This window comes from Arabidopsis thaliana (genome assembly GCF_000001735.4).
Source record: "Arabidopsis thaliana chromosome 1 sequence".
Lineage (NCBI taxonomy): Eukaryota > Viridiplantae > Streptophyta > Magnoliopsida > Brassicales > Brassicaceae > Arabidopsis > Arabidopsis thaliana.
Window position 1 is genome coordinate 12,455,458 of NC_003070.9, and position 23,233 is coordinate 12,478,690.

Genomic DNA, 23,233 nt, shown 5'->3' on the forward strand with positions numbered 1-23,233 from the left:
TATTAGGTGTTTGTTACGGATCTGATTGTTTTCTATTTTATATAAGTAAGGAAAAAAATCTGTTTTTTCTTCTTTTTTACATTAATATAAATTGAAACAACTTGTTATTGCGCTCTCTTTGAAAATTCCAAGAACACTAAATGTGGTCAATAATGGCAGATTTAGTAACAAACATATTTCAACAATTAACTATACAAATTATTCCCAAAACAGAAGGCTTAATATCAACATCTTAAAATTTACTAAAAATTGAAAACACTAAAGAGGAAATTAAGTGACCAAGTCTTCTTCTTCTTTACTCTCTCCTTTCTGTTACCGTCGAAAAAATCGAGCTAATGTCCGGTGATAACCAGATCCGAATCGGACTCTTAAGCTGCACAAACAAAGTCCGCAAACTCTCTCGAGCTATAAATCTCTCTCCAAACGCTACTATATCCGCCATAGCCACCACAAGCTCCATCGAAGAAGCAAAATCATTTGCTAAATCCAACAATTTCCCTCCGAATACAAAACTCCACAGCTCCTACGAGTCACTTCTAGAAGATCCCGACGTCGACGCCGTCTATTTCCCTATCCCCACTCGCCTCCACGTCGAGTGGGCTACACTCGCCGCTATTAAGGGTAAACATATACTCCTTGATAAGCCTGTTGCTTTAAACGTAGCTGAGTTTGATCAGATCGTTGAAGCTTGTGAGGTTAATGGTGTTCAATTTATGGATGGAACTCAGTGGATGCATAGCCCTAGAACGGATAAGATTAAAGAATTTGTGAATGATTTAGAGAGTTTTGGTCAGATTAAATCTGTAAGTGTTTAAGTACTTAAATTAGTAACTTAATCATGTTTATTGAAATTTTGAGTATAGAACGATGGTCTTATGCTTATGCAGGTGTATAGTTGTTTCTCATTTGCTGCGAGTGATGATTTCTTAAAACATGATATTCGTGTAAAGCCTGGTCTTGATGGACTTGGAGCTCTCGGTGATGCTGGATGGTATACGATCCAAGCGATTCTTCTTGTTAACAACTTTAAACTTCCGAAGACCGTTACTGCTTTGTCCGGTTCTGTTTTAAACGATGCGGGGATTGTTCTTTCTTGTGGTGCGTTGTTTGATTGGGAAGATGGGGTCAATGCAACGATTTACTGTTCTTTCTTGGCGAATTTGACGATGGAGATAACTGCGATCGGTACGAAAGGTAGTCTTCGTGTTCATGATTTTGTTATACCGTATATGGAAACCGAGGCTGTGTTTACTACAAGTGGTGGAGGTTGTGTTAGTGAACATAAAGTAATGACTGAGCTTTCACAAGAGGCGTGTATGGTTATGGAATTTGCTCGGTTGGTTGGAGAAATCAAAAACAGAGGAGCTAAACCGGATGGGTTTTGGATGAGGTTTAGCCGGAATACGCAGTTGCTTGTTGATGCTGTGAAAGAGTCGATTGATAATAACCTTGAACCGGTGTTTCTCTCCGGCCGGTGAGAAAGAGCTCAGAAGTTAGATCAGATTTGTTTGTGTCGATGCTTTTAGTAGATGTAGTAATTAGGGGTTTATGTATGATATCTTCTCGGCGTCCGTTGGTGGAGAGGTCAATTAAAGATCTCCTTGGCGCATGGCTGCAAGCATTTCATCAATACATTTCATCCATCACCAAGAAATTCTAGGGATATATACTGCATAGAGCTTCAAAGACTTGGTGCAGTGTCACTCACGAGTTTTGCTGTGTTTAATGTGGCACCGGGGTTTGCTTGTAAATCTATACCTCCAGCTTTAATAGCAGAGGTAGTGACTATGGCTGGTAAACTTTGGCATTATGTGACTTCTTTCTCCGATGTGACATCTTCAGGTGTCCAAACAAAAATCTCTGCTCATAAGACAATATAAGTTCATCGACAATACTAGCTACTGTTTTGTTGAATTCACAATCTCTGCACCTTTCTTATATAGCAGCCACCTTGGATTAATTTTGTTTTTGTTTTCCTTTTTCCTATGGTTTATGATTCAGAAGTTTAGATTATACGTTTATTTACAAGAATCCAGAGAATGAGTACATAATTGACCAAAAATAAAAGTTCAAATTATTTTGATGTAGAATTATAAATTAGTATTTGTAACTATGTTTTTTTTTAGTTTTTTGAATTTTTAAAGAAGAAAAAACACACATGTCAATATTTGTTCGACAAATATTGGTATGTGTTGTGTTCACGTGAGTTAACAATTTTGAAAACTTATCTACATATACATTTTTGCAGCCATTTATGTATACTTATTTACATTGGTTGCCATTGGCTTTTAATTATTGGGTTTTTTTTTTTGGTAATAAATTGATTAACAAACGAAAAACATTCGAAATATATTTCAATCCTATATATCACGCAGATTTCTCCAAAATTTAAACTAGATTTTGGCAACTATTTAAAACAAAAAATGTTTGACAAACTAAAATACAATTGCAATCCCTTAAAATGAGCAAAACGCACCTAAATACATTTTTTACAATTCACTAAATCTTATTTCTCCAAAATTTGAACTAGATTTCGGCAACTATTTAAAACAAAAATTTGTTTGACAAACTAAAATACAATTGCAATCCCGTAAAATATTTATTTAAATTAGCGGTGTACTACAGGTTTTTTTACGGAACGGGTTTGGCAAGACGGGTTTGGAAGAACTTTACTTAATAACAATTGTAAACTATAAAATAAAAATGTTTTATAGATAGATATAATTTGCAAACTTTTATATATATTAATTTTAAAAAATAATTTGTCTCCGCAGTATACTGCGGGTTAAAATCTAGTTATAATATATATCCGTAAAGAACAATAACACAGTATGAATTTTTTTTGTAAGTTATTCGATTAAAAATTAAAAGAAGCAAATTAAATTAAATAATGAGCTACCAAAACAAATAAACAAAAATTACTTTTTTGTCTATAAACATGGAGTTTTGCCAAGAAATTGTAAATAAAGTTTCTATTCCTTTTTTGTAAACAAAAGTTGTGTATCTAATTTTCTCTTTTCCATAAGTTGTGAATTGTGATAATAATTTACAAGTTGACAAAGAAAGAAAAGATTTAAAACAAAAAAAATGTGATTGTACTTAAGATTTCAAAGGTAGCGTTTTGTTGTTTCTCTCTTCCTCTCTCTCTCCACTGGTACCAATCACGCTCCATTAAGAATTTAAGAGAGAGAGAGACTAAACTTGAGCCCATCACTTTTGTAGTGACTAGTGAGTAGAGTAGGCTTTTAGAGAGAGAGAGAGAGAGACGGCTGTTGAAAGATAACCACAGAACACAAAAACTCATTCATTAAGAATGAGAAAGAAAGTCCCAAAAACCTTTTTTGCTCTGAAAAAGCAACGCAAAGTTTTGAAAAATCTCACACCTTTTTCACTTCTCTGTTTGTAGCTGTTACCACTTGTGTTTCCCCTTTGGCATTTTTCTCGGTTGTCATTAATGAGAGTAAAATCATCATCAAGTGTAAACTTCTCTCTCTCTTTCTCTATCTCTATCTCAAAGCTCTCAACTTTGGAGAGATCATGGTTTGTGTTTGATTTCTCAAGTTTTTTTTTTTTTACCCTCTTGGAGGATCTGGGAGGAGAAATTTGCTTTTTTTTGGTAAATGGGGAGAAAAAAGTTTGAAGCTTTTGGTTTTGTCTGCTTAATCTCACTGCTTCTTCTGTTTAATTCGTTATGGCTTGCCTCTTCTAACATGGAAGGTTTGTTACTCTTCTCTTATCTTTCTTTATTATTTATGTGACTACTTTTGCCTGTTTTAGTTGGTACATGAGAATTGAAATTTCCATCTGGCACTGTCTCTGTTCTTCAAAAAGGACTTTTTAAGAATCTGATTCTGTTTGAAAGCTTCAATTTCTATAGAGAATTTTGTTCATAATCTATGGTTAGGCTCCTTTAGAAAAATCACAATTGATTTACTGTTTGATTCAATGCTATTTCTCTGATAACGACATGTAAAAGAAACTGTATTTATGTCACTAGCAAACACATTAAGAATGAGGAACTGAAGAAGTATTCAATGCAAACTGTTTGGTTGTTTCATGTTTGATTTGTTTGGTAAGTATTTCCTCTTTGCGAAAGGCTTAGGCTTTTGTTTGGTATATTAACAGGTGATGCACTGCACAGTTTGAGAGCTAATCTAGTTGATCCAAATAATGTCTTGCAAAGCTGGGATCCTACGCTTGTTAATCCGTGTACTTGGTTTCACGTAACGTGTAACAACGAGAACAGTGTTATAAGAGTGTGAGTGTCTCTCTGCTTATACCTGACCTGACCAATGTTCTTTGTTTAGCTTATTTAATCTCTGTTTGTTGTTGCTTCTTCAGCGATCTTGGGAATGCAGACTTGTCTGGTCAGTTGGTTCCTCAGCTAGGTCAGCTCAAGAACTTGCAGTACTTGTAAGTTTTTGCTTTGATATCTAAATGGAAGATGAATCGTTACTCTGTAGATAAACGAAAAGTTGATGGCATTGACTATGTGTAGCATAACTACTTTATTTCTAGAGACTTGTAGTTTCTCATACATGATATAGGCGAATATGGCGATTACACTGAATCTTGTTTTTTCATTTTATTAGGACTTATTCAATACCCATTTGTCATTGTACATTGTTAATTTTCTTCTGAGGGTGTGATACTCTTAATGGCAGGGAGCTTTATAGTAATAACATAACCGGGCCGGTTCCAAGCGATCTTGGGAATCTGACAAACTTAGTGAGCTTGGATCTTTACTTGAACAGCTTCACTGGTCCAATTCCAGATTCTCTAGGAAAGCTATTCAAGCTTCGCTTTCTGTAAGAACACTTAGTCTGCTCTTCTCATCATGCACTGGCTAAATGTTTTGCTATATTAGAAATTTACTGAGGATTAAATTCTCTTTTGGCTAAATGTTATTACTTGTTGGACATTTGAATAGAAGTAAAAGAAATTGGCTTTGTCTTTCAAAACACTGAATAAACTTGTTTGATTGAACTCTGGTATGGGAAGATGGTAATGTGGTCTGAGTTTTTGTTGCAAGGATAGTCGGCTCAACAATAACAGTCTCACCGGACCAATTCCCATGTCATTGACTAATATCATGACCCTTCAAGTTTTGTGAGTATTACTTTTCAATTTTACTTTCTGCTCTTCTGAACTTCTCACTCTTAATGGATCACCTGAGTTTTCCTTATTATCTTGCAAACTGCAGGGATCTGTCGAACAACCGATTATCCGGATCTGTTCCTGATAATGGTTCCTTCTCGCTCTTCACTCCCATCAGGTTTGATTGAATCCATACTATGCAAACATTAGTTACTCGCATTATGGGAACTGAGGCTATAAGTTAAGATTAAGCACAAGTGGCAATAAAATTTAAAGTCTGAACCTAAGTTTCTTTTGATCATCTTAACTCTTAAGTAAATTTACTCAATAGACATACTACATTTTCCAAATTCTATTACTTTAATTGGTGGATATGGAAATTATCAGCAGTTGACCATTGTTCTTCTGCACAGTTTTGCTAACAACTTGGATCTATGCGGCCCAGTTACTAGCCGTCCTTGTCCTGGATCTCCCCCGTTTTCTCCTCCACCACCTTTTATACCACCTCCCATAGTTCCTACACCAGGTAATGAAATGAAGCAGACAGTAAAATTTAGATCTTTTACCTTCACTCATGCTTGGAAAAACATATTGGATGGTTGTTATAGAGTTTTTTACTGGATTTTGACTGGAAAAAAGTCTATCTCACAGTTTAAGAAGCTTGTGATCAACTTCACTGGTAGTTAACTATTTTGGTAAAAATAAAATTTAAGGTGGGTATAGTGCTACTGGAGCCATTGCGGGAGGAGTTGCTGCTGGTGCTGCTTTACTATTTGCTGCCCCTGCTTTAGCTTTTGCTTGGTGGCGTAGAAGAAAACCTCAAGAATTCTTCTTTGATGTTCCTGGTAAGTCACTGAGTCTGCAATATCCAAGCTTTGTTTCATTTCAGAATTGGATTAGTATTTAGTACTTAATTTTTCAGTTCTGTGATGCAGCCGAAGAGGACCCTGAGGTTCACTTGGGGCAGCTTAAGCGGTTCTCTCTACGGGAACTTCAAGTAGCAACTGATAGCTTCAGCAACAAGAACATTTTGGGCCGAGGTGGGTTCGGAAAAGTCTACAAAGGCCGTCTTGCTGATGGAACACTTGTTGCAGTCAAACGGCTTAAAGAAGAGCGAACCCCAGGTGGCGAGCTCCAGTTTCAGACAGAAGTGGAGATGATAAGCATGGCCGTTCACAGAAATCTCCTCAGGCTACGCGGTTTCTGTATGACCCCTACCGAGAGATTGCTTGTTTATCCTTACATGGCTAATGGAAGTGTCGCTTCCTGTTTGAGAGGTAACCTTGGAATTTTAACTGTTTGTATCATAAAGTAGAAAGACTCCCACAATGATGTATAAGTGTTGTTTTTGATCTTATCCATTTTTAAAACTTTCCAATACAATTGAGTGAGCTTTCTTGAAATGATTACAGAACGTCCACCATCACAGTTGCCTCTAGCCTGGTCAATAAGACAGCAAATCGCGCTAGGATCAGCGAGGGGTTTGTCTTATCTTCATGATCATTGCGACCCCAAAATTATTCACCGTGATGTGAAAGCTGCTAATATTCTGTTGGACGAGGAATTTGAGGCGGTGGTAGGTGATTTCGGGTTAGCTAGACTTATGGACTATAAAGATACTCATGTCACAACGGCTGTGCGTGGGACTATTGGACACATTGCTCCTGAGTATCTCTCAACTGGAAAATCTTCAGAGAAAACTGATGTTTTTGGCTACGGGATCATGCTTTTGGAACTGATTACAGGTCAGAGAGCTTTTGATCTTGCAAGACTGGCGAATGACGATGACGTTATGCTCCTAGATTGGGTATAACACAGATCTTTTAGCACATATCTGGCTATCTCTCAAAAAGCTGATTTATCTGTTCATTTGGTCTTCTCAGGTGAAAGGGCTTTTGAAGGAGAAGAAGCTGGAGATGCTTGTGGATCCTGACCTGCAAAGCAATTACACAGAAGCAGAAGTAGAACAGCTCATACAAGTGGCTCTTCTCTGCACACAGAGCTCACCTATGGAACGACCTAAGATGTCTGAGGTTGTTCGAATGCTTGAAGGTGACGGTTTAGCGGAGAAATGGGACGAGTGGCAGAAAGTGGAAGTTCTCAGGCAAGAAGTGGAGCTCTCTTCTCACCCCACCTCTGACTGGATCCTTGATTCGACTGATAATCTTCATGCTATGGAGTTGTCTGGTCCAAGATAAACGACATTGTAATTTGCCTAACAGAAAAGAGAAAGAACAGAGAAATATTAAGAGAATCACTTCTCTGTATTCTTTATTTCTTTGGTAGAAAAATAATGTAGTCTCTAATCAAATCTTATTCCATCTATCAGCATTCTTCATTCATTTCTTGTGAAAACCAAGGCCTTTAAATTAAACATAATCACAAACACCAAGTTCTATACATTACATATGTCTTCCACTGGATAAAGAGGAAGAAAAGGCTATTCCAAAAAACATTTTGAGCTCTTTGTTCCGCAAGAGAAGGAACAGCACAAGTGAAACACACTGAAAAACACCAAGCTTGCATTATAACATATGCAGGTAAGAATCACGAATCATGGGCGGGTCTTGTATTGTCTGAGAACGAATGAGAGCCAGATGAGGGATCATGCTTCTGCGATGTGAAGAGATTAGGGTATGAGTAATAGGGATCATCTTCCATTGAAGGCAGTCTCATTTGCTGATGGTCCTGGTCAGGGCTGAGTCTGTCAAGTGGTGAAGTCTCTGGCCTTTGGAGCTCTGGCAGATCGCCATAGCTGCTGACTGATGAGTTCTGATGATCAAACTGCGGTTTCTCCATTGACGGGAATCTATGTGGTGTAAGATCGTCATAGTTGCTGCCTGATGAGTTCTGATGATCAAACTGCGGTTTCTCCAATGACGAGAATCTCTGTGGTGTAAGATCGTCATAGTTGCTGCCTGATGAGTTCTGATGATCAAACTGTGGTTTTTCCATTGAATGGAATCTCTGTGGGGTAAGATCGCCATAGCTACTGAATGATGAGTTCTGACGATCAAACTGCGGTTTTTCCATTGAAGAGTGTGTCTGTGGCTGTTGGTTGTTCTGCTCAGAGTTGAAAAGTGACGAAGTTTCTGCTCTCTGGAGCTCTGTAAGATCTCCGCTACTGCTGGCCGAAGAATTCTGATGATCAAATTGAAGGTTTCCCATTGAGGGAGCATGGAAAGGGTTCTCAGACGGACTTTCTGGATACTGATCAGAAGTCTTCCTGGTAAGCTCGTTGATTCTGAGTTGTGCCAGGCTTGCAGCTGAGCGGGCAGCTGATGCTGCACGTTCTGCTGAGTCAGCAGCAGCTTGAGCAGCCATTAAGACATCCTGCAAGTCTCCATCGGATATTTTCCTTGGAGTATCTCTGGAAGCACCACTCTCTTTTGTAGGGATGGGCCCTACTGCATCAATGGATGGCGGAGAGTAATTCTTCTTTTCGAAAGATTCCATCAGAATGGGTGAAGATTGTTGGCCTTCCACGACAGTTTTGCTTGCTTTTGCAGGATGTTCATCTCTTTTGGAAGCCGTTTTTTCGACTCCTGCATTCTCTGAATCAAAGGGCAAGTCGTGAGAGGTATGTTCATAACTGGCTGATTTCGCTGCATCCGGTGCATTTACAGAGGTAGCACCAGGAGTTGGTCGCAGCAAGACATTTGGAACCTCGGGAAAGTCCAATATATCATACTCTGAGTCAGAATCAGATTTCTCCTTTGCCGCTGAAAGAGATGTTAAATTTGTCTTTTCATTTTGTTCCTCTGGTAACGGCAGCTTAGATCCCCCACCAAATTGTTTTGGTCCATCCTGAAAATAAAGAAATTTAGAAAAAAATAGAGAGACTGGGGCCAAATGAAACTTAAGGCCGTGGATATCTGGACACAGAGGTCCAAGAAGGGAAAAAGATCTATGCCACAGAAAAAACCATGGGGGTCCATTATTATGCACACCCAACGGTACATACTCAGTTTGATGCAAACAGAAATAAAGCACCTAACATATTCTGACCAAACCCATTATATGTAAGCACTAAGCAGAGAAGAGATAATAAAGAAATGCGAAGACAGGAGTACTGACAAGGAGATCTTCATGAGATTTGAAGAGATCAGTTTCTGTAGAAGCAGGGTCCCAATCAAGTTCATGTTCTTCTGCAATTTCCTTGAGAAGTTTCAGTTTAGTTTCTGGAGAAGGTGCACGTACAGACAGCAACTCCACCAACTGTAAAATTGAATTGGAAAAATACAAAAACATGAACAAATCTCTTGTTTCTACTAGACTGAACCATGCAATGAATATCAGCGATTCAGTCTGCAAGATAAATAAAAAATGCCAGTGAAAACTAGTTCTACAAATGGACATGTAATACAGCTGCATACATCAATCTGATATAAGTTGCATACATCAATCTGTTTTAAGTTATACCACCAATGAACTCTGATATTACCTTACGATTGACACCAGAATCCGGCTTGAGCTCAGATGCAGCTGCAACAAATTCCTTTCCATACTTAGATACAAACAGTATCTGAACCTGCTGCAGCTCTGTCAAGTCAGAGCACCTCGGCGCAGCAAAACATACACTTGATATCGCTTCTTTTAGATCCAAAGGACATTCCCTACAAAATTTCAAAAGCAAGGATTCAGAAGCACAACAACAATGATTGAACAGAAGACTCAGAAACAGACAATAAACATAGTATTTATGTTTACACAAACAAATTCCAAACTATCATCCTAAGAACTAACAACTGAACAACATCAATGGGCAGATCAAAGATTTCAAAAAGTTATAACCTTGATGCCTCAATAATTCAAATAATTCTCACAGAAAACCTAAATAAGTGAACAACAATAATGGGCAGACCAAAGATTTCAAAAAGTTAAAACCTTTGTGCCTCAATAATCGGAAGACGAACAGCAATGAGTTCACAGAAGAGCTCAAGGATCTCTTGAGCAGCCATCATCTTCTCTTCCCTTATAATATGCTCAACCTAGTAAAGATAACCAAAGAGTCAAACAATGTTCCAAATTAAACTAATAAGGCCATGGATTAAAAAACAAACCCGAATTCGAGCAGTAGCTTCTTGACCAGTCTCGAGAAGCTTTGCAATTTCACGACGCATTTGTTTAATCTGTGCTTCTCTTCTATTCCTGATTAGCTTAATCCTAGGGATCGTTAACTTGAGCAAGGTTTTGCTGTGTATAAAAACCACACAACACATGATTGATAATCAGAATCTTCGTCAAAGTTTCTAGATTGATAATTTTGGCAAAATCATAAGAGATGAAATTCAGAGAGGATAATACCATTTTGCAGCTTTGAAACCCTTATTGAAGAAGGAATCGAGCATCGACATGATCGATTTTTTACTGGTTACGATTTGATGATCACTGAAGATCGATCGCGAAGCTTTGGAACAGAGAAGATTACAAAGATCTTTATTGCTTCTCAACGAAGGATTTTTTCTCTGGTTATGTTTCGTTTAAGAAAAAAAAAACAAAATCGGAAGAGAAACGATGCGTTTTGATTGGTTTACCAATAAGTCAAATCCAAATCTCAAGTGAAGTTAGTTAGCAACTAAACCACGTCGGTGGAAAATGGGCTCAGATATGGGCCTACGCTATTGGACTCTACATCTGCTAAAGTCACAAAACAATTTGCTATAAAAACCAATACATTAGTAGGTAGACTGGATAAGCTTTTCTGAATGTGCTCTGGAGTCTTTATATCTAGCCTTAGACTATGGTTTTCATCGGCGCTGGTGACAGAAACGACATCAATCAAAAGTTGTTTGTTTGGTTATCGCTGGTTCAACGACCAATCGCAAGATCAGCGATCATAAAATTTATTTTTCATATCCGCTAAATAAAAGATATTATTTAGTTGATTTTGGATATCCCTAAAATCACAATCTCGATCACGAGATAGGCATAAACTTTATCACAATAGAATGTACAATACAAAAAAGAAGTCATTTTATATCATTTGTTTTGAATATTTGTATTACTTATAATTGATATAAACGAATTTTATATCACTTAAGTAAATGATTTATATATTATTGATGCAAATAATTTACATTACTTCGTTAACAACTGGTGCAGTTATACATAATATTTGCATCGCTTGTTGTAACTGATGTTAATTTGAGTCAGTTACAAAAAATGATGCTATCTTTTTAAGTGATGTTAGTATTGCATCAGTTTATCAAAATGATGTTAATATTTGCAACAGTTATAATAAGTGATGTTGAGTATTTTTATCAATTATAAATAATCAATGTTGATGATTTTCAATTATTTTTTTAAAAAAGTATTATGTAATTTCATTAATTAATATGAAAGCTAAATATTTTTATATATATAATAGTTGTCTATTATGCTTTTCGTCAAAAGAATTTATATTAATTTGAAAGATCATCATACAAAGTGTTTACAATCCAAAGAAGACGATTTAGGCTCTCAAAATAAAAACTAGTGTCAATATTCCCATATTTAGCAAGATTATGAGCTACTTGGTTACAACAACGATTTACATGAGAGAAACAAACTTATTTAAATTTAGCCGACCAATACTTGATATAGGCGTAGATGCTGGTAATAGATGCGTCTGCTGATCCATTGTTGATGATGTCAATTAAGATTTTGCAGTCCCTTTCAAAGTATACATTGGTGAAACCTCAAATCCATGTTTGTCGCAATGAACATAGTAGTGCTTGTGTTTCCGCCTCTAGTGGTGATGTTGTGAGTTTCAACAATGACGAACCCCATGCTTTAGAAGTTCCTTCATGATCACGGATAACCCAGCCACCATTTACTTGGTTAGTGTTGACATCAAACTTAGCATCAAAATTATATTTAAGGTATGCAAAATGTAAAGCAAAATGTGGTCGTTGCCAAGACATTGTTGTCATCTTCGGTGGGTGAGTATGTGTGTGAGAAAAGTGTGTGTTCTCATTTAATTCTAACCATTCTTGAACATCTGCCTTTGCTTTTAATTACCTTTGTTGGACTAGTTCTGATTTTGTTGAAAACGAGGTTATTTCTTTCTCGCCAAATTTGTCAAAGAAGCCGAATTGGTAACAAATTACTTTCTTTTGAAATACCAGTGTTAAGATGGAGATTCAAAATATTTGACAAGATTTCTTGAATATCCTCTAACAAAAGTTGTGAAGAGGATAATGATATGTTTGAATGTCTCTATGTTAATACGGCAAATGGACATGTAAATAGACAATGGTTGACCGTTTCGTCAGATATGCCACATTGTTGACAAGTAGTGTAACGCTCCGACCGTCCCTACTAGTGGGCCCCATGTCTTCACTCGGGCCCATGGGCCCACCCCTATCCGATGGTTGGTGCGCCACGTCCCGGAGGCTTTAAAGAATTGTTACCGACCCTACAAGTCACCACATGATCTTTTCATATGCTTTGTCCTCACTCACATGGTTCCGATAATCACTTCCTGGAAGGTCACTCATCCTGAAACTACTGCAGTCCAAACACGCTTAACTGTGGAGTTCTTTCAGGACCACTGACCGAAAAGATAAGTGCACTTTAGTGACATAGGTGGTCAAATCAATTCTTTTAAACCTCTCTTCATGCACCACCATATTCATGAAACCGGAGTGTTACAATTCACCCCCACTAACAGATCGCAACATCCTCGTTGCACACCAAGACCGTAACCCCCGATGGTGCAAGCCTTCTTGACTTCACACTTATCTAGGTTCGGCTCTGATACATCTTGTAGCATGATCCAGAATATCAGAGTGAGAAGGTGGCATTATATAGGACTGATTGACTACTATCTAAGAGAAGATAAGTAGGGGGCTGGCTTCCTTCCATCCACTGGCGGCGTCTAAAAATGTAAACTTATATTTTATATCATTTTTAGAAAAGTGATACAAACTAATAGAAATTGAATCAGTTTTATTTAATTGAAGTAAAATTAATTAGTTATGACATTAGTTAATATAATTGATGCTAAGTGATAAATATTTACTTCATTTATAAATAAGTAATTTAATATAATATCACTCAGTTTTGTGATACAGTTTAAGTGATTTAATTCAACATTTTTCTAATTCTAATATAATTATACATATCTCAATACTCCCCCTAAAGTTGGAGTGTGAAGATTGTGATTTTCCCAATTAGATATCAACTCTAGAAAATGAATATATGTAGAGCAATGAGATTCCAAGGGAGGACCTAGAAGATAGAGATGGATCGTGATGTTGCATAGTAAAAAAGGCATACAAGTACAACTATTGAGAAGTTTCCCAATATGTGTTTGTGCGCGACTAATGACATATAGAAGATGATTAATATGGTGAAATCGGGACCGGTCACAGCATGTCTCTCTCTTTTCACATCTGACTACGAATATGCACAAGAAAACAAGGTTTGTCGCTGTATTTAAGTTTTTTCTGATAAATCATATATGCAGTCAAAAACAGGAAAGTAAACTTCAACCTAGCTAGGATCAAAACTGCATTAATAGCAAGTATCTTACTATGTAATGTATGGTTTTCAAATTTAGTAACTCACTTGATCGTGACACGTGTCAAGTCTATCGTTCAGATGTTAACATGTGTAAATAGGAAACTAACAATAAGATGGAGTATACAGAATTAAATTGTATTTGTATTGCAAAATTGAATTGTATTTAAATTCTATACGATCAAATTAAATTGTATTTGTATTATGATATTTAAATTGTATTGCAAAATCGTGTAAGATTGAAATTTGGTTTAAAGAAATACTAAATTAAATACCGAAGAGTATATGAGTTACTATTTAAAGTTCAAATATCATCAATCAGATGGAGTGTATAGAACTAAATTTCAGTTTATTATGATGTAATAGATAGTTAAAATGTATATTAAAATTGAATGTGTGTGATTGAAATTTTATTTAATACAAAAATTACTAAATTAAATATTAGAAATATTGTGTGGATCCTTATTTACTAATCAAAATTTAAATATTATCGATAAATATTTGAATAAATTTATATCTTACACCGTCTATTTAGGCGAGCCTTATCTAGTACTATTATATTCCTCTCAAACATGAGTTAGTTCAAATATAAATATACATGGGTTTAAACTTTACATTTATATTTGAATAACTTGTGTGTTTGGTTATTTTGATCTCATTCTCTATGAAAAATCGTAACAATATAATTGATTCAAAACGAATAAGTATAAAAAGAAAGTAAGTAACATTTTTTGTGCAAATATTGCAAATTAAATATCAAATTTTGCTAATTTACTTTTACCAACATAGTTTTATCCTCTTATAGTTATATATTACTACAAACTTTTATCCTTTTACTCTCGTATTATGAAAGATTTATCACATAATATTACCGACAAGAAAGAACATTACTCCTTTTTCTATTACATTTGATTGCCATTACAAAAACAAAAATCAAGAACAAATTAATTTCTCTTTACCTATTAATTAAACATGTGGGTCATATTATGAAAGACTTAATAAAATACATTACTATACAACATTAAATAATCTATCTAAAACAAATATTTGACAAGATAAGATATATATTTGTATTTTTTTCTACTTCAATAGCATCACTTATTTTAAATATAAGCTTATATAATTTGAATCTTAAAAAAAAATCAACTTGTGTTGTAACATAGGTCATAATCTATTACTGATTTAGTAGAATATCAACACAATTACAACCCACCAGCAAGTAGAATATTTTTCATAGAATCATAGGGACATATTACAATACATTAAATAGATAACATAAGCATGTTTTGAACTAAGAAACATCCTAACTATCACAGGTTTGGTCTAGAGAACAAGTGAAGTAAGCCAAAGATTAGATTAAGAGTTGTCCACCAATTGAAGAATGGGAAAGAGCTGAGTTAATTCATGAGTTCTTGACCCATTTGTAGAGATGACGAATTTGATCTCTAGATCATCTTATCCAACATCTAATTTATACTTCATGCAAGTATGGCATATTGAAATGTGGTTAAAAGCCATGAAGAATCTGATGATGAAGTTCTGTATCATGGTTGTTGGTATGCAAGAGAAGTTTGACAAATATTGGAGTGAATACAGTGATATCATTGTCATTGCAGCAGTGTTTGATCCAAGATTGAAGTTCTCTATGTTACAATATTGCTTCGATACACTTGATGCTTCCATTAGTAAATTTAAGATTGAACATGTGCGTAAGAAGCTGAAGAAGCTTTTTGAAGTTTATAAAGAATCCAAAGGAAATTGCAATTAGAACTTCAAAAACCATAGTTTGACAAAACATTCTTCTAGGATATGGTGTAAGTTTCCATCTTTAACCCTCTATTAAAAACTTTCTATGTTTTGATGTAGTGGTTTGAATCGTTTATGGTTTATGTGTATTGATGGTTCTCTTAACTTTCACAATGGAAGAGTTTTATGCTTTCATTTCTCAAACGGCTGGGGCTAATGGATAGTCAGCATTAGACAAATATTTGAATGAGCTGGTTTTGGACATGATAGCATTTAAGAGCATGGATATTTTGCATATTGGAGAAATAATGCAAATCGGTTCAAGGAGTTGTCTAAAATTGTAGCTTCAAAAGTCTTCATTCAGCATAGGAAGTCGGGTCTTAAACAAGTATCAGAGTTGTCTCCTTCCCTACTAACGTTTAAGCTTTGATATGCGCGAGGAATTGGCTATTTGACATATTTTCTTTTGTCATATTTCAATCAATTTGAATTTAAATGTAAATATGTTTTTTTGTTGTACTTAGATGATCATATTGAGTTATTTAATGAAGACAAAGATGGCAAGGGAGAAATATAAGAAGTTTAAATTTGCATTTAATTGCTTTTAGATTTGATACTTTGTTGAATTGTGTTCAAATTTGTTTTTAGATATATTTCAAAGTATAAGACTTTTGACTTATGTATTGATTAAAATATGAACCAAAAACTATTATGTTCAAATTTGGTTCTGATATGCCCATTGAACATCCCATTTGAACATAAACTTTAATGACATGAACGTTAATAGACATGAGTTTTAGTGGACATGAACTCCATTTATCTAATATCAAAATAGACATTATTAAAAATTGGAATGTGTTAATGGATATGGATAGCCTGCTATAGACTACCATTTTTGTTGGACATATCTTAAATTATCAACGAAGTACTCAAAAAATAAGAAAAAAATTCTGAAATAGTCTTGACCAACATTTCTTTCTTCTTAGACCTTCGAAACACATAAAAATGTTTTCTAGACCAAAACACATATTAATCATCATATTTGTTGGAGCTCAGATTTTATATAAATATCAACCAAGAAGAAAGGACTAGTTTAACCGCTAGGAATCTTTTTGTGACCAGAAAACATTTCTGCCTACGCTAGGAATCATCTATCAATAAAACATGGAATTTCTTCGTTACAAAAAAGAACTGAAAAATATGCTAAGCTCATTATTTGGTGCTTTGGGAAAAGGTCATTAAAACCAAGGGCAAGGTTCACGTTTGTGTGACAGGTTATTTTCAAGATGTCTGAACACTTTTTGGCTGCTTCTGTAAGTTCTCTGCTCTCTCTCCCATTGTGAACCTTATGACTACAATTATTAACTATTCCCTTATAGTAACTCCTTTTTTGGTCCCACGCCATATATTATATACCATATCTTTACGTATAAAACTTCTCTCTATATTCATGATACCACTAACACTTACATATTTAATGCTTCGACTTTTGTAATTATACATTCGTTCATCCTTGTGTACAATATGATCGATGGGCTTCTTGGTCTTTTAGCGGTAGAACTTTGTGTATATTAATATATATATATATGATTTACTGGTCATATTTTTTTATATAAACTATGATGTATTGGTCATAAATCGATGCTCAACTAATTTTTTTTTTAGTTTTATGTTGAACTATGATTTGTAGTGAAATATAGTCTTCTAGTTAAACATTTTCATCCATGGTTTATAATATGATTGATGAGATCTTCATATTATATATCCACTGACTGAACATGAAAACATGCACACAAGTCACAACCATATCTCAGGCTTTATTGCTACGTACATGTGAACAGTTTCTCATATTCAAAAATATTCATAGCCCGCGAACATGTTCATTGGTAACTAAAAGAATAAATCATAATGATTTTTTCTCAGAAAATCGACGAGAATCATGTGACCCTTCAACATGTGTGCCTCTTTTCATCATTTATTATCATAAATCATAAACACATAACCAATTCTTTCTCACCTTTTCCTCAACTATATATACACATATCTCACTTATCCCACCTTTAATACTTCACACACAACACATAACACACGTAGTACTTGCTTCCTATCATTTCTAGAAACTTCTCTTTAAAACCTCTGCCTCAACCAGAAAGTTTCTTCTTGTTAAAAAAAAAGATTATAAACATGACGAAGTTTGTACGCAAGTATATGTTTTGCCTCGTCCTAGTCTTCGCCGCGTGTTCTTTGGTCGTTAACTCCATTCGCACGCCGCCACTAAGTCCGTCACATCAATATCTTTTGGTTATAGTTTATATTTTACTTGGTAATGATTTTCATATATTAACATTTTATACTTTTTAATGTAGAAAACACGGTCAATGGCGGAGAAAAGAAAAACGCCGATATAGAACAAGCTCAAACGCACCACAAGGTAGGTCCTGTCTCCCACGGTGCACTTCTCTCATTTTAATTTATGTGCAAAAATACCATATTTTAATATATAAAAATATTTTTTTAATAATAACAACTGCATTTGATTTTTTCTTTTAATTAATTTTTAATTTTTTCTTTATAAAAGAAGTCATTGTCAATTAATTGTTTTCTTGTTGTAATGTGGTGAAGAAGGAAATAAGCAAAAACGGAGGGGTAGAAATGGAAATGTACCCAACAGGATCAAGCTTACCGGATTGTTCATACGCGTGTGGCGCATGTTCGCCGTGTAAACGTGTGATGATTAGTTTCGAATGCTCAGTCGCCGAATCATGTAGCGTCATCTACAGATGCACGTGCAGAGGGAGATACTATCACGTGCCATCTAGAGCTTGAATTGAATCTCCGCCGTTTATTTTTTTTTGACGTCTGTGATTAAAATATCAGTTTTGGCTGGCGGCGAAACTTTTTTTCTATTGTACAATTTGTTGGGATATTAAATTAAATGCTATTGGCCCACTTTGAAGTCTTATAATTAATATTGGGCTTTATTAGGCCTTTTCAAAGAGAGTTTGTATGACACGACCGAATCAGATTCTTGAACCGGTACATCACAAAGTCAAATGCTTCGGTTGGCCAATTATTTATTGTTTCCTTTTAAAAGCCATCTCCATCATACCGGTAACCGGTTAAACCAAAAAAATCATTTATGTAACAATGTGTAAAGTATAAACTTTTTCTTACTATGGATCGTTTTGAAATTTACATCTTCTTACATTAATCTGATTTGCATTAGTTAAAGAAATCATTTTCTTTTGTTCAAAAACTTAGACGTTTTTTTTTTTGGTTTAATTTAAAAAAAAACTTAGAAGTTAGAATAAAGTTTTGTTCTTCATTTTTTTGGTACACGAATAAAGATTTTTTTAGTTGTTTTTTTTTGGTAAAACTTTTTTTTTTGTTTTGTTTTTTATTAGTTGTTTATTTTCTCGTAATTTCTAATTTATGTTATGAGCATACAATATTCTATAGATTTTAAGTGTTTTTAGGGGAAAAAAACATTTGTAATAAATTTTACTTTTGTGTTTAAACTTTAAGCTATTTCCGTCTCGCTTTTTAAAGTGAAGACTAGTCTATGTTATTTGACTATGAAAAATGAAATTAAAAATGATTTTAAATCAGAAAATAAAACAATGACTTTGGCAAATAAAAATTTATTTATATTAATTTTGTCTTCCCATTTTGAAAAAGAAAGCTTGAAAATATCCCAAGAAGACATGGTCAATAGTCGAAGGAAGAAAGATAATGGGATGCAACTTGCAGGATTGTTAAATGACATATGACTGTTGAAGTAGCTCAAGATATATGGGCTACAAAGTCAACATGAAACATCTTAATCTGGACTGTTGAAATAGTGTTATCCTACGCAAACGTTAGATTTGTTTTTAATCAACTTTGAAAGATATGTTTTGTTTCTCTTTTTGGCATCAAAATTATATGAAAATTGAGATAATTAACCTGCCTAAAATTGGAAGGCAGGAAACGAAATCGAGCCTAACACTTCGCAACTAATTATCGAGTTGAACAATCAAATCAATTAATAATTGGATGTCAATTAATAATTACAATCAAATCAATTATTTCTCGTCGTCTTAATAATACACGTGTAATATACAGAGATTAATTATTCATTAAAAATGTATGCACCATTATTCTCTAGAGAATCATTCGAGGCATATTCATTTTTCACCGACCAATAAATGCGAGGCTTTGTAGATAACAGGTAACTTACTAAAAATGGTAAAATGATTCAACAGATTCAAGAATCCAGCAATGTTGCATAGCTTGAATTAGTGCTTGACATTCACTCTCCAATGCAGACTATACTTTCAATCCTTAAGCTTATCACTCTCCATTTTGCATATGATCTCTCTAAGTTGACATAGGATGAATCATGCATCATAGTTGCATTTCTCCTAATCTTGTCTAGAGTTGGTGTGGCGATCCCCTTTGTGGAACGGCATCACTTACTTAAATGGTAGACATTCAATTAAAATAGTCAAAAATAAATTTTGTTTTAAAAAAAAGTTTTGTACAAAAAAAAACCTTTCAAAGTAGCCAATTTTTGCAAATTTACCCCTGATCCCCAAAAAAATGCATGTTTAAAAATTCTATAAATTCAAAATAATATGCAATATAATGTTTTTTCTAATATTGTCAAGTTCTTAATATATCAAATCAAAGATCTTGAGACGACTAGTTCAACTCTATTTTTAGAATTTTTAAAATCAAATATATGTGATCGTGAAAACATTTACAATATACGTATAAGGTTTATTAAGTATTATTTTGGAATTTATAGGATTATTCTACCTTTTTTGAAGGTAGAAGATTAAATTGCAAAAACTAGCGACTTTAAAGGTTTTTGTTTTGCACAACCGTCAAAAAATAGTGACTTTCTAGTTTTTAGAGATCTCATTCTACTTATAAAAGAAATAAAAAAATACTAGTGCAATCTCTTAGACTAAAAAAATAGCGGAATCCAAATATTTGATGTAGTAACAAGATATGCTATGTTAGTCCTAATATATAATTTTTTTACAAAAGGTTCTCTTAGAAAAGGATAATTAATATTTTCATTCAAATTTCTACAAATTCAAAGACAAACTTATTTTTGCAGAAAATTCAATAAGTTTTTAAAAAATGCAGAAAATGTAAAGAAAAACTTCAAATTTTTGTTCTAATTTACTGTCCTCATTCCAATGCTAGATTATGAGAATGTATTTTAAAAAGTATTAAAGAAAATATGTAATAGTGTTTTTCTTTTTTTGGTCATGTGTAGTTGTTTTCTACCACAAGAACATACTGATTGAAATATATAATAATGATCGAGAAAAGACAAGTGTTTTGTCAATAAGAGTGACAAGAATTATATAATTGGCGTGATGGGTAATATGCCTCCATTTTTTCAGTTGAAACATGAATTTCCAGCATTTTCGGATTGTACCAAGAAATTCAAACTCGAACTCTCGTTTTCAACAACACATAGTTCATTTACAATGTTGTTTCAAACGAAACATGATTGTCTAAGAATAGATGTATCCATGATCCATCTTTACAAATTTCAGCTATTGCCATATATCACATAAATAAATATTTCTCGAGTCACTATACTAACACAATATAATTAAAAAATCTAAGTGATTGTAGTTTATATATTCTGATCTATAATATATAAAAATTATGTTTCAACAATCACTTAGATTTTGAAATAACTTTTGTTTTAAGATAGTTTCTAATTTTTGCTTGAAAGATTTTTAAGATAGTTTTCATGTAAAAACAATGTCATTTTAATGAATTTTAGTAAAAAATTAATTATGTATCTTCTAAAAAAATTTAACAATATATGTAAAATAAAACTATTAAATAATTTAAATGGTATTGTTCTTTCGTCACTTTCTAATCTTTTTTTGTTCAAAAAAGTTCTTGAAACAATACATTAAGAAAATAAAAAGTTCTTGAAACGATATTTATAAGAGAAAAAAACTAAATTAACCCAAATAATGAAATTAATTATTAGAATGTCTTATAAAATATTGGGGTTAAATTGGTTATTTTCTTGTCTAAACTACTTTTTTCTTATGTGTTAAAAATAAAATAAATACAAAAATACCCTTTAAAAAAATTCCAGCATTTTACAAAAGTCTATCGTTTAGTTATGACAGATTTATTCTTATTCCGCAGACTTTTTTAACTGCGACAGATTTTTTATGGCAGACTTTTTTGGTTGACAGACTTCTTAGAAGATAGTGATAACAGATTTATAAATTATAGCAGATTTAATTTGATTGACTGATTTTTAGTTTATTCAACCATAGACTTTCATATATTTTGACAGACTTATTTTTTTGTAGATGTTTTTTTTACGTTAAGTGATGGGAGATTTATAATTTTGTTAAAACAATCTGTCACATTGTAACAGATTTGTTGTCAAAAAATTAATTACTAGAATGACGTCTAACGATAACCAATTTTTTTAAATGTTATGACAGACTTGTTTTATGTTATAACAGATTCTTGTAATTTTACACAATATCTGTCGTTTGATGGCAGATTTGTTTTCTAAAATATAATATTTTGTGTTATGACAGAGTTGTTTTAAGTTGTGATAGATAAATTTCTATTACCATAAATCTGTGGTTTGATGGCAGGTTTAATAAAGAATAAAATAAATTGCTGGAATGGCCTTAAAAATGTTTTATGTTACGACAGATTTATAATTGAAATCCTTATGGTGATCGATTTATAATTTTTTTTTTCCGTGATTTTTTGATAGAGTAATACTAACTATTGTAACAGTTTTTTTATTTGGAAAATCATATTATGACAGATTTAAATTTTTTTTGTCAATTGTTTTTAGAAATTCTTTTAAATACCACTAAAATGAGTTTTTCCAAAAAAATACTATAATGAATTTTATTTTTCAAAAATACCACAAATCTAAAACTAAATTTAATATTCAAAACTAATTTCTACATCCTAAACACTAAACCTTACACCTAAAAACTATACCTTAAATATACATAGTCAACCCAAATATATAAAAAATTCTATAATTTCAAAAATCAATTATGTTTTTTTTTTCATATTTTTTTGCTATAATAATATTTACAGTGATGACAGTTTTTTTTCCTTGTGATGACAGACTTATTAGAGCAGTTATTATATTTATCATTAAAACATTAAATATCGACATGTAGGGTCAATTGGTTTTTTTACACAAAATTTGTGTTAGTCTAATTATCCATCGTTAATGAGAGTTATTTTAGTTATTATTACCTAGTTTTGAGTCATGGATAATTTTCAGTATTTATAACTAAAGTATGACATACTTATTTATTTTTCAGTATTTATAACTAAAGTATGACATACTTATTTATCTTCTATACGTAGTTTACCAAAAGAGTACACTCTAGTACTGAAGAAAAACAAAAACATAAAGATTTGCAGTTTCGTCTATGACACGGACCAATAATCCAAGGCTATAAATGACGACGTACAAGTGTCGAACTGACATATAGGGGTTGTCGTGTTCTTCTTCTCCCACTTTAACCATTGATCTATTAGAACCATCTGAGTCAGGCTACGTGGCAAGATCACAGAGGACCAGTTACGTTCGCAGTGGATCATGGTCGTTTCTTCTCAAACCGTATTTTCACTAATCACAAATCAGTGAATCAATGATTAAAAAAAAATTCTGTTTGATTGCAACGATTGAATGATTGATTAATAAAATAAAATATTGCTGAATTTTGTTATTAATTGTACTGAATGATTGTAATATATATAAAGAGATGATAGATTTTTGTTTTCAGTGCCAGATTTAATCTTTAATTGAAAAATAATACAAAAATTAATAGATATAGAAAATAAAGAATATGACCAAGTGTCAATAGCT

At 33.3% G+C, this 23,233-nt stretch overlaps 4 protein-coding genes and 2 pseudogenes across 8 annotated transcripts; 4 read left to right on the forward strand and 2 right to left on the reverse strand.

Annotated features, from left to right (window-relative positions):
* The first annotated feature begins 195 nt into the window (after nucleotides 1-195).
* Nucleotides 196-2,090, forward strand: AT1G34200 (Glyceraldehyde-3-phosphate dehydrogenase-like family protein). Its single transcript, NM_103143.4, has 2 exons — nucleotides 196-803; nucleotides 888-2,090. The coding sequence occupies exons 1-2, from the start codon at nucleotides 336-338 to the stop codon at nucleotides 1,476-1,478; spliced, it is 1,059 nt and encodes a 352-aa protein (NP_564441.1). The 5' UTR covers nucleotides 196-335; the 3' UTR covers nucleotides 1,479-2,090.
* Nucleotides 2,091-3,106: 1,016 nt separating this feature from the next.
* SERK2 (somatic embryogenesis receptor-like kinase 2) lies at nucleotides 3,107-7,448 on the forward strand (the record flags this gene model as incomplete). Of its 2 annotated transcripts, NM_001333091.1 has the most annotated exons (12): nucleotides 3,133-3,478; nucleotides 3,587-3,717; nucleotides 4,126-4,258; nucleotides 4,342-4,413; nucleotides 4,665-4,808; nucleotides 5,038-5,109; nucleotides 5,204-5,275; nucleotides 5,511-5,623; nucleotides 5,811-5,942; nucleotides 6,033-6,374; nucleotides 6,510-6,904; nucleotides 6,981-7,295. In NM_001333091.1, the coding sequence occupies exons 2-12, from the start codon at nucleotides 3,621-3,623 to the stop codon at nucleotides 7,293-7,295; spliced, it is 1,887 nt and encodes a 628-aa protein (NP_001320467.1). In that variant the 5' UTR covers nucleotides 3,133-3,478; nucleotides 3,587-3,620. The 2 variants fall into 2 exon arrangements, with proteins under 2 accessions (NP_174683.1, NP_001320467.1); NM_103144.5 differs by having other exon boundaries at nucleotides 3,107-3,717; nucleotides 6,981-7,448.
* Nucleotides 7,392-10,632, reverse strand: AT1G34220 (Regulator of Vps4 activity in the MVB pathway protein). Of its 2 annotated transcripts, none has more exons than NM_103145.4 (6): nucleotides 10,405-10,543; nucleotides 10,161-10,293; nucleotides 9,985-10,088; nucleotides 9,542-9,713; nucleotides 9,175-9,405; nucleotides 7,392-8,904 (listed from the first exon to the last, which is right to left on the reverse strand). In NM_103145.4, the coding sequence occupies exons 1-6, from the start codon at nucleotides 10,452-10,454 to the stop codon at nucleotides 7,645-7,647; spliced, it is 1,950 nt and encodes a 649-aa protein (NP_174684.2). In that variant the 5' UTR covers nucleotides 10,455-10,543; the 3' UTR covers nucleotides 7,392-7,644. The 2 variants fall into 2 exon arrangements, with proteins under 2 accessions (NP_174684.2, NP_973961.1); NM_202232.2 differs by having other exon boundaries at nucleotides 7,395-8,904; nucleotides 9,175-9,315; nucleotides 10,405-10,632.
* An 872-nt stretch (nucleotides 10,633-11,504) lies between these two features.
* Nucleotides 11,505-12,384, reverse strand: AT1G34230 (annotated as a pseudogene; the record flags this gene model as incomplete). The annotated part of the gene is made up of 1 exon: nucleotides 11,505-12,384.
* A 2,576-nt stretch (nucleotides 12,385-14,960) lies between these two features.
* Nucleotides 14,961-15,795, forward strand: AT1G34240 (annotated as a pseudogene; the record flags this gene model as incomplete). Its single annotated transcript has 1 exon — nucleotides 14,961-15,795.
* Nucleotides 15,796-17,410: 1,615 nt separating this feature from the next.
* Nucleotides 17,411-18,517, forward strand: EPF2 (Putative membrane lipoprotein). Its single transcript, NM_103147.3, has 3 exons — nucleotides 17,411-17,626; nucleotides 17,715-17,779; nucleotides 17,971-18,517. The coding sequence occupies exons 1-3, from the start codon at nucleotides 17,533-17,535 to the stop codon at nucleotides 18,172-18,174; spliced, it is 363 nt and encodes a 120-aa protein (NP_564442.1). The 5' UTR covers nucleotides 17,411-17,532; the 3' UTR covers nucleotides 18,175-18,517.
* The last annotated feature ends 4,716 nt before the right edge of the window (nucleotides 18,518-23,233 follow it).

Bases quoted from the DNA above. Each gene is read 5' to 3' on its own strand.
- AT1G34200 (NM_103143.4), top strand. From the start codon at position 336: ATGTCCGGTGATAACCAGATCCGAATCGGACTCTTAAGCTGCACAAAC. The intron at 804-887 runs GTAAGTGTTTAA...ATGCTTATGCAG, and splicing joins GTTTTGGTCAGATTAAATCT to GTGTATAGTTGTTTCTCATT.
- AT1G34220 (NM_103145.4), bottom strand. From the start codon at position 10,454: ATGTCGATGCTCGATTCCTTCTTCAATAAGGGTTTCAAAGCTGCAAAA. The intron at 10,089-10,160 runs GTTTGTTTTTTA...TATCTTTACTAG, and splicing joins AAGCTACTGCTCGAATTCGG to GTTGAGCATATTATAAGGGA. The intron at 9,406-9,541 runs GTAATATCAGAG...TTTATCTTGCAG, and splicing joins ATTCTGGTGTCAATCGTAAG to ACTGAATCGCTGATATTCAT.
- EPF2 (NM_103147.3), top strand. From the start codon at position 17,533: ATGACGAAGTTTGTACGCAAGTATATGTTTTGCCTCGTCCTAGTCTTC. The intron at 17,627-17,714 runs GTCCGTCACATC...TTTTTAATGTAG, and splicing joins CATTCGCACGCCGCCACTAA to AAAACACGGTCAATGGCGGA. The intron at 17,780-17,970 runs GTAGGTCCTGTC...AATGTGGTGAAG, and splicing joins AAGCTCAAACGCACCACAAG to AAGGAAATAAGCAAAAACGG.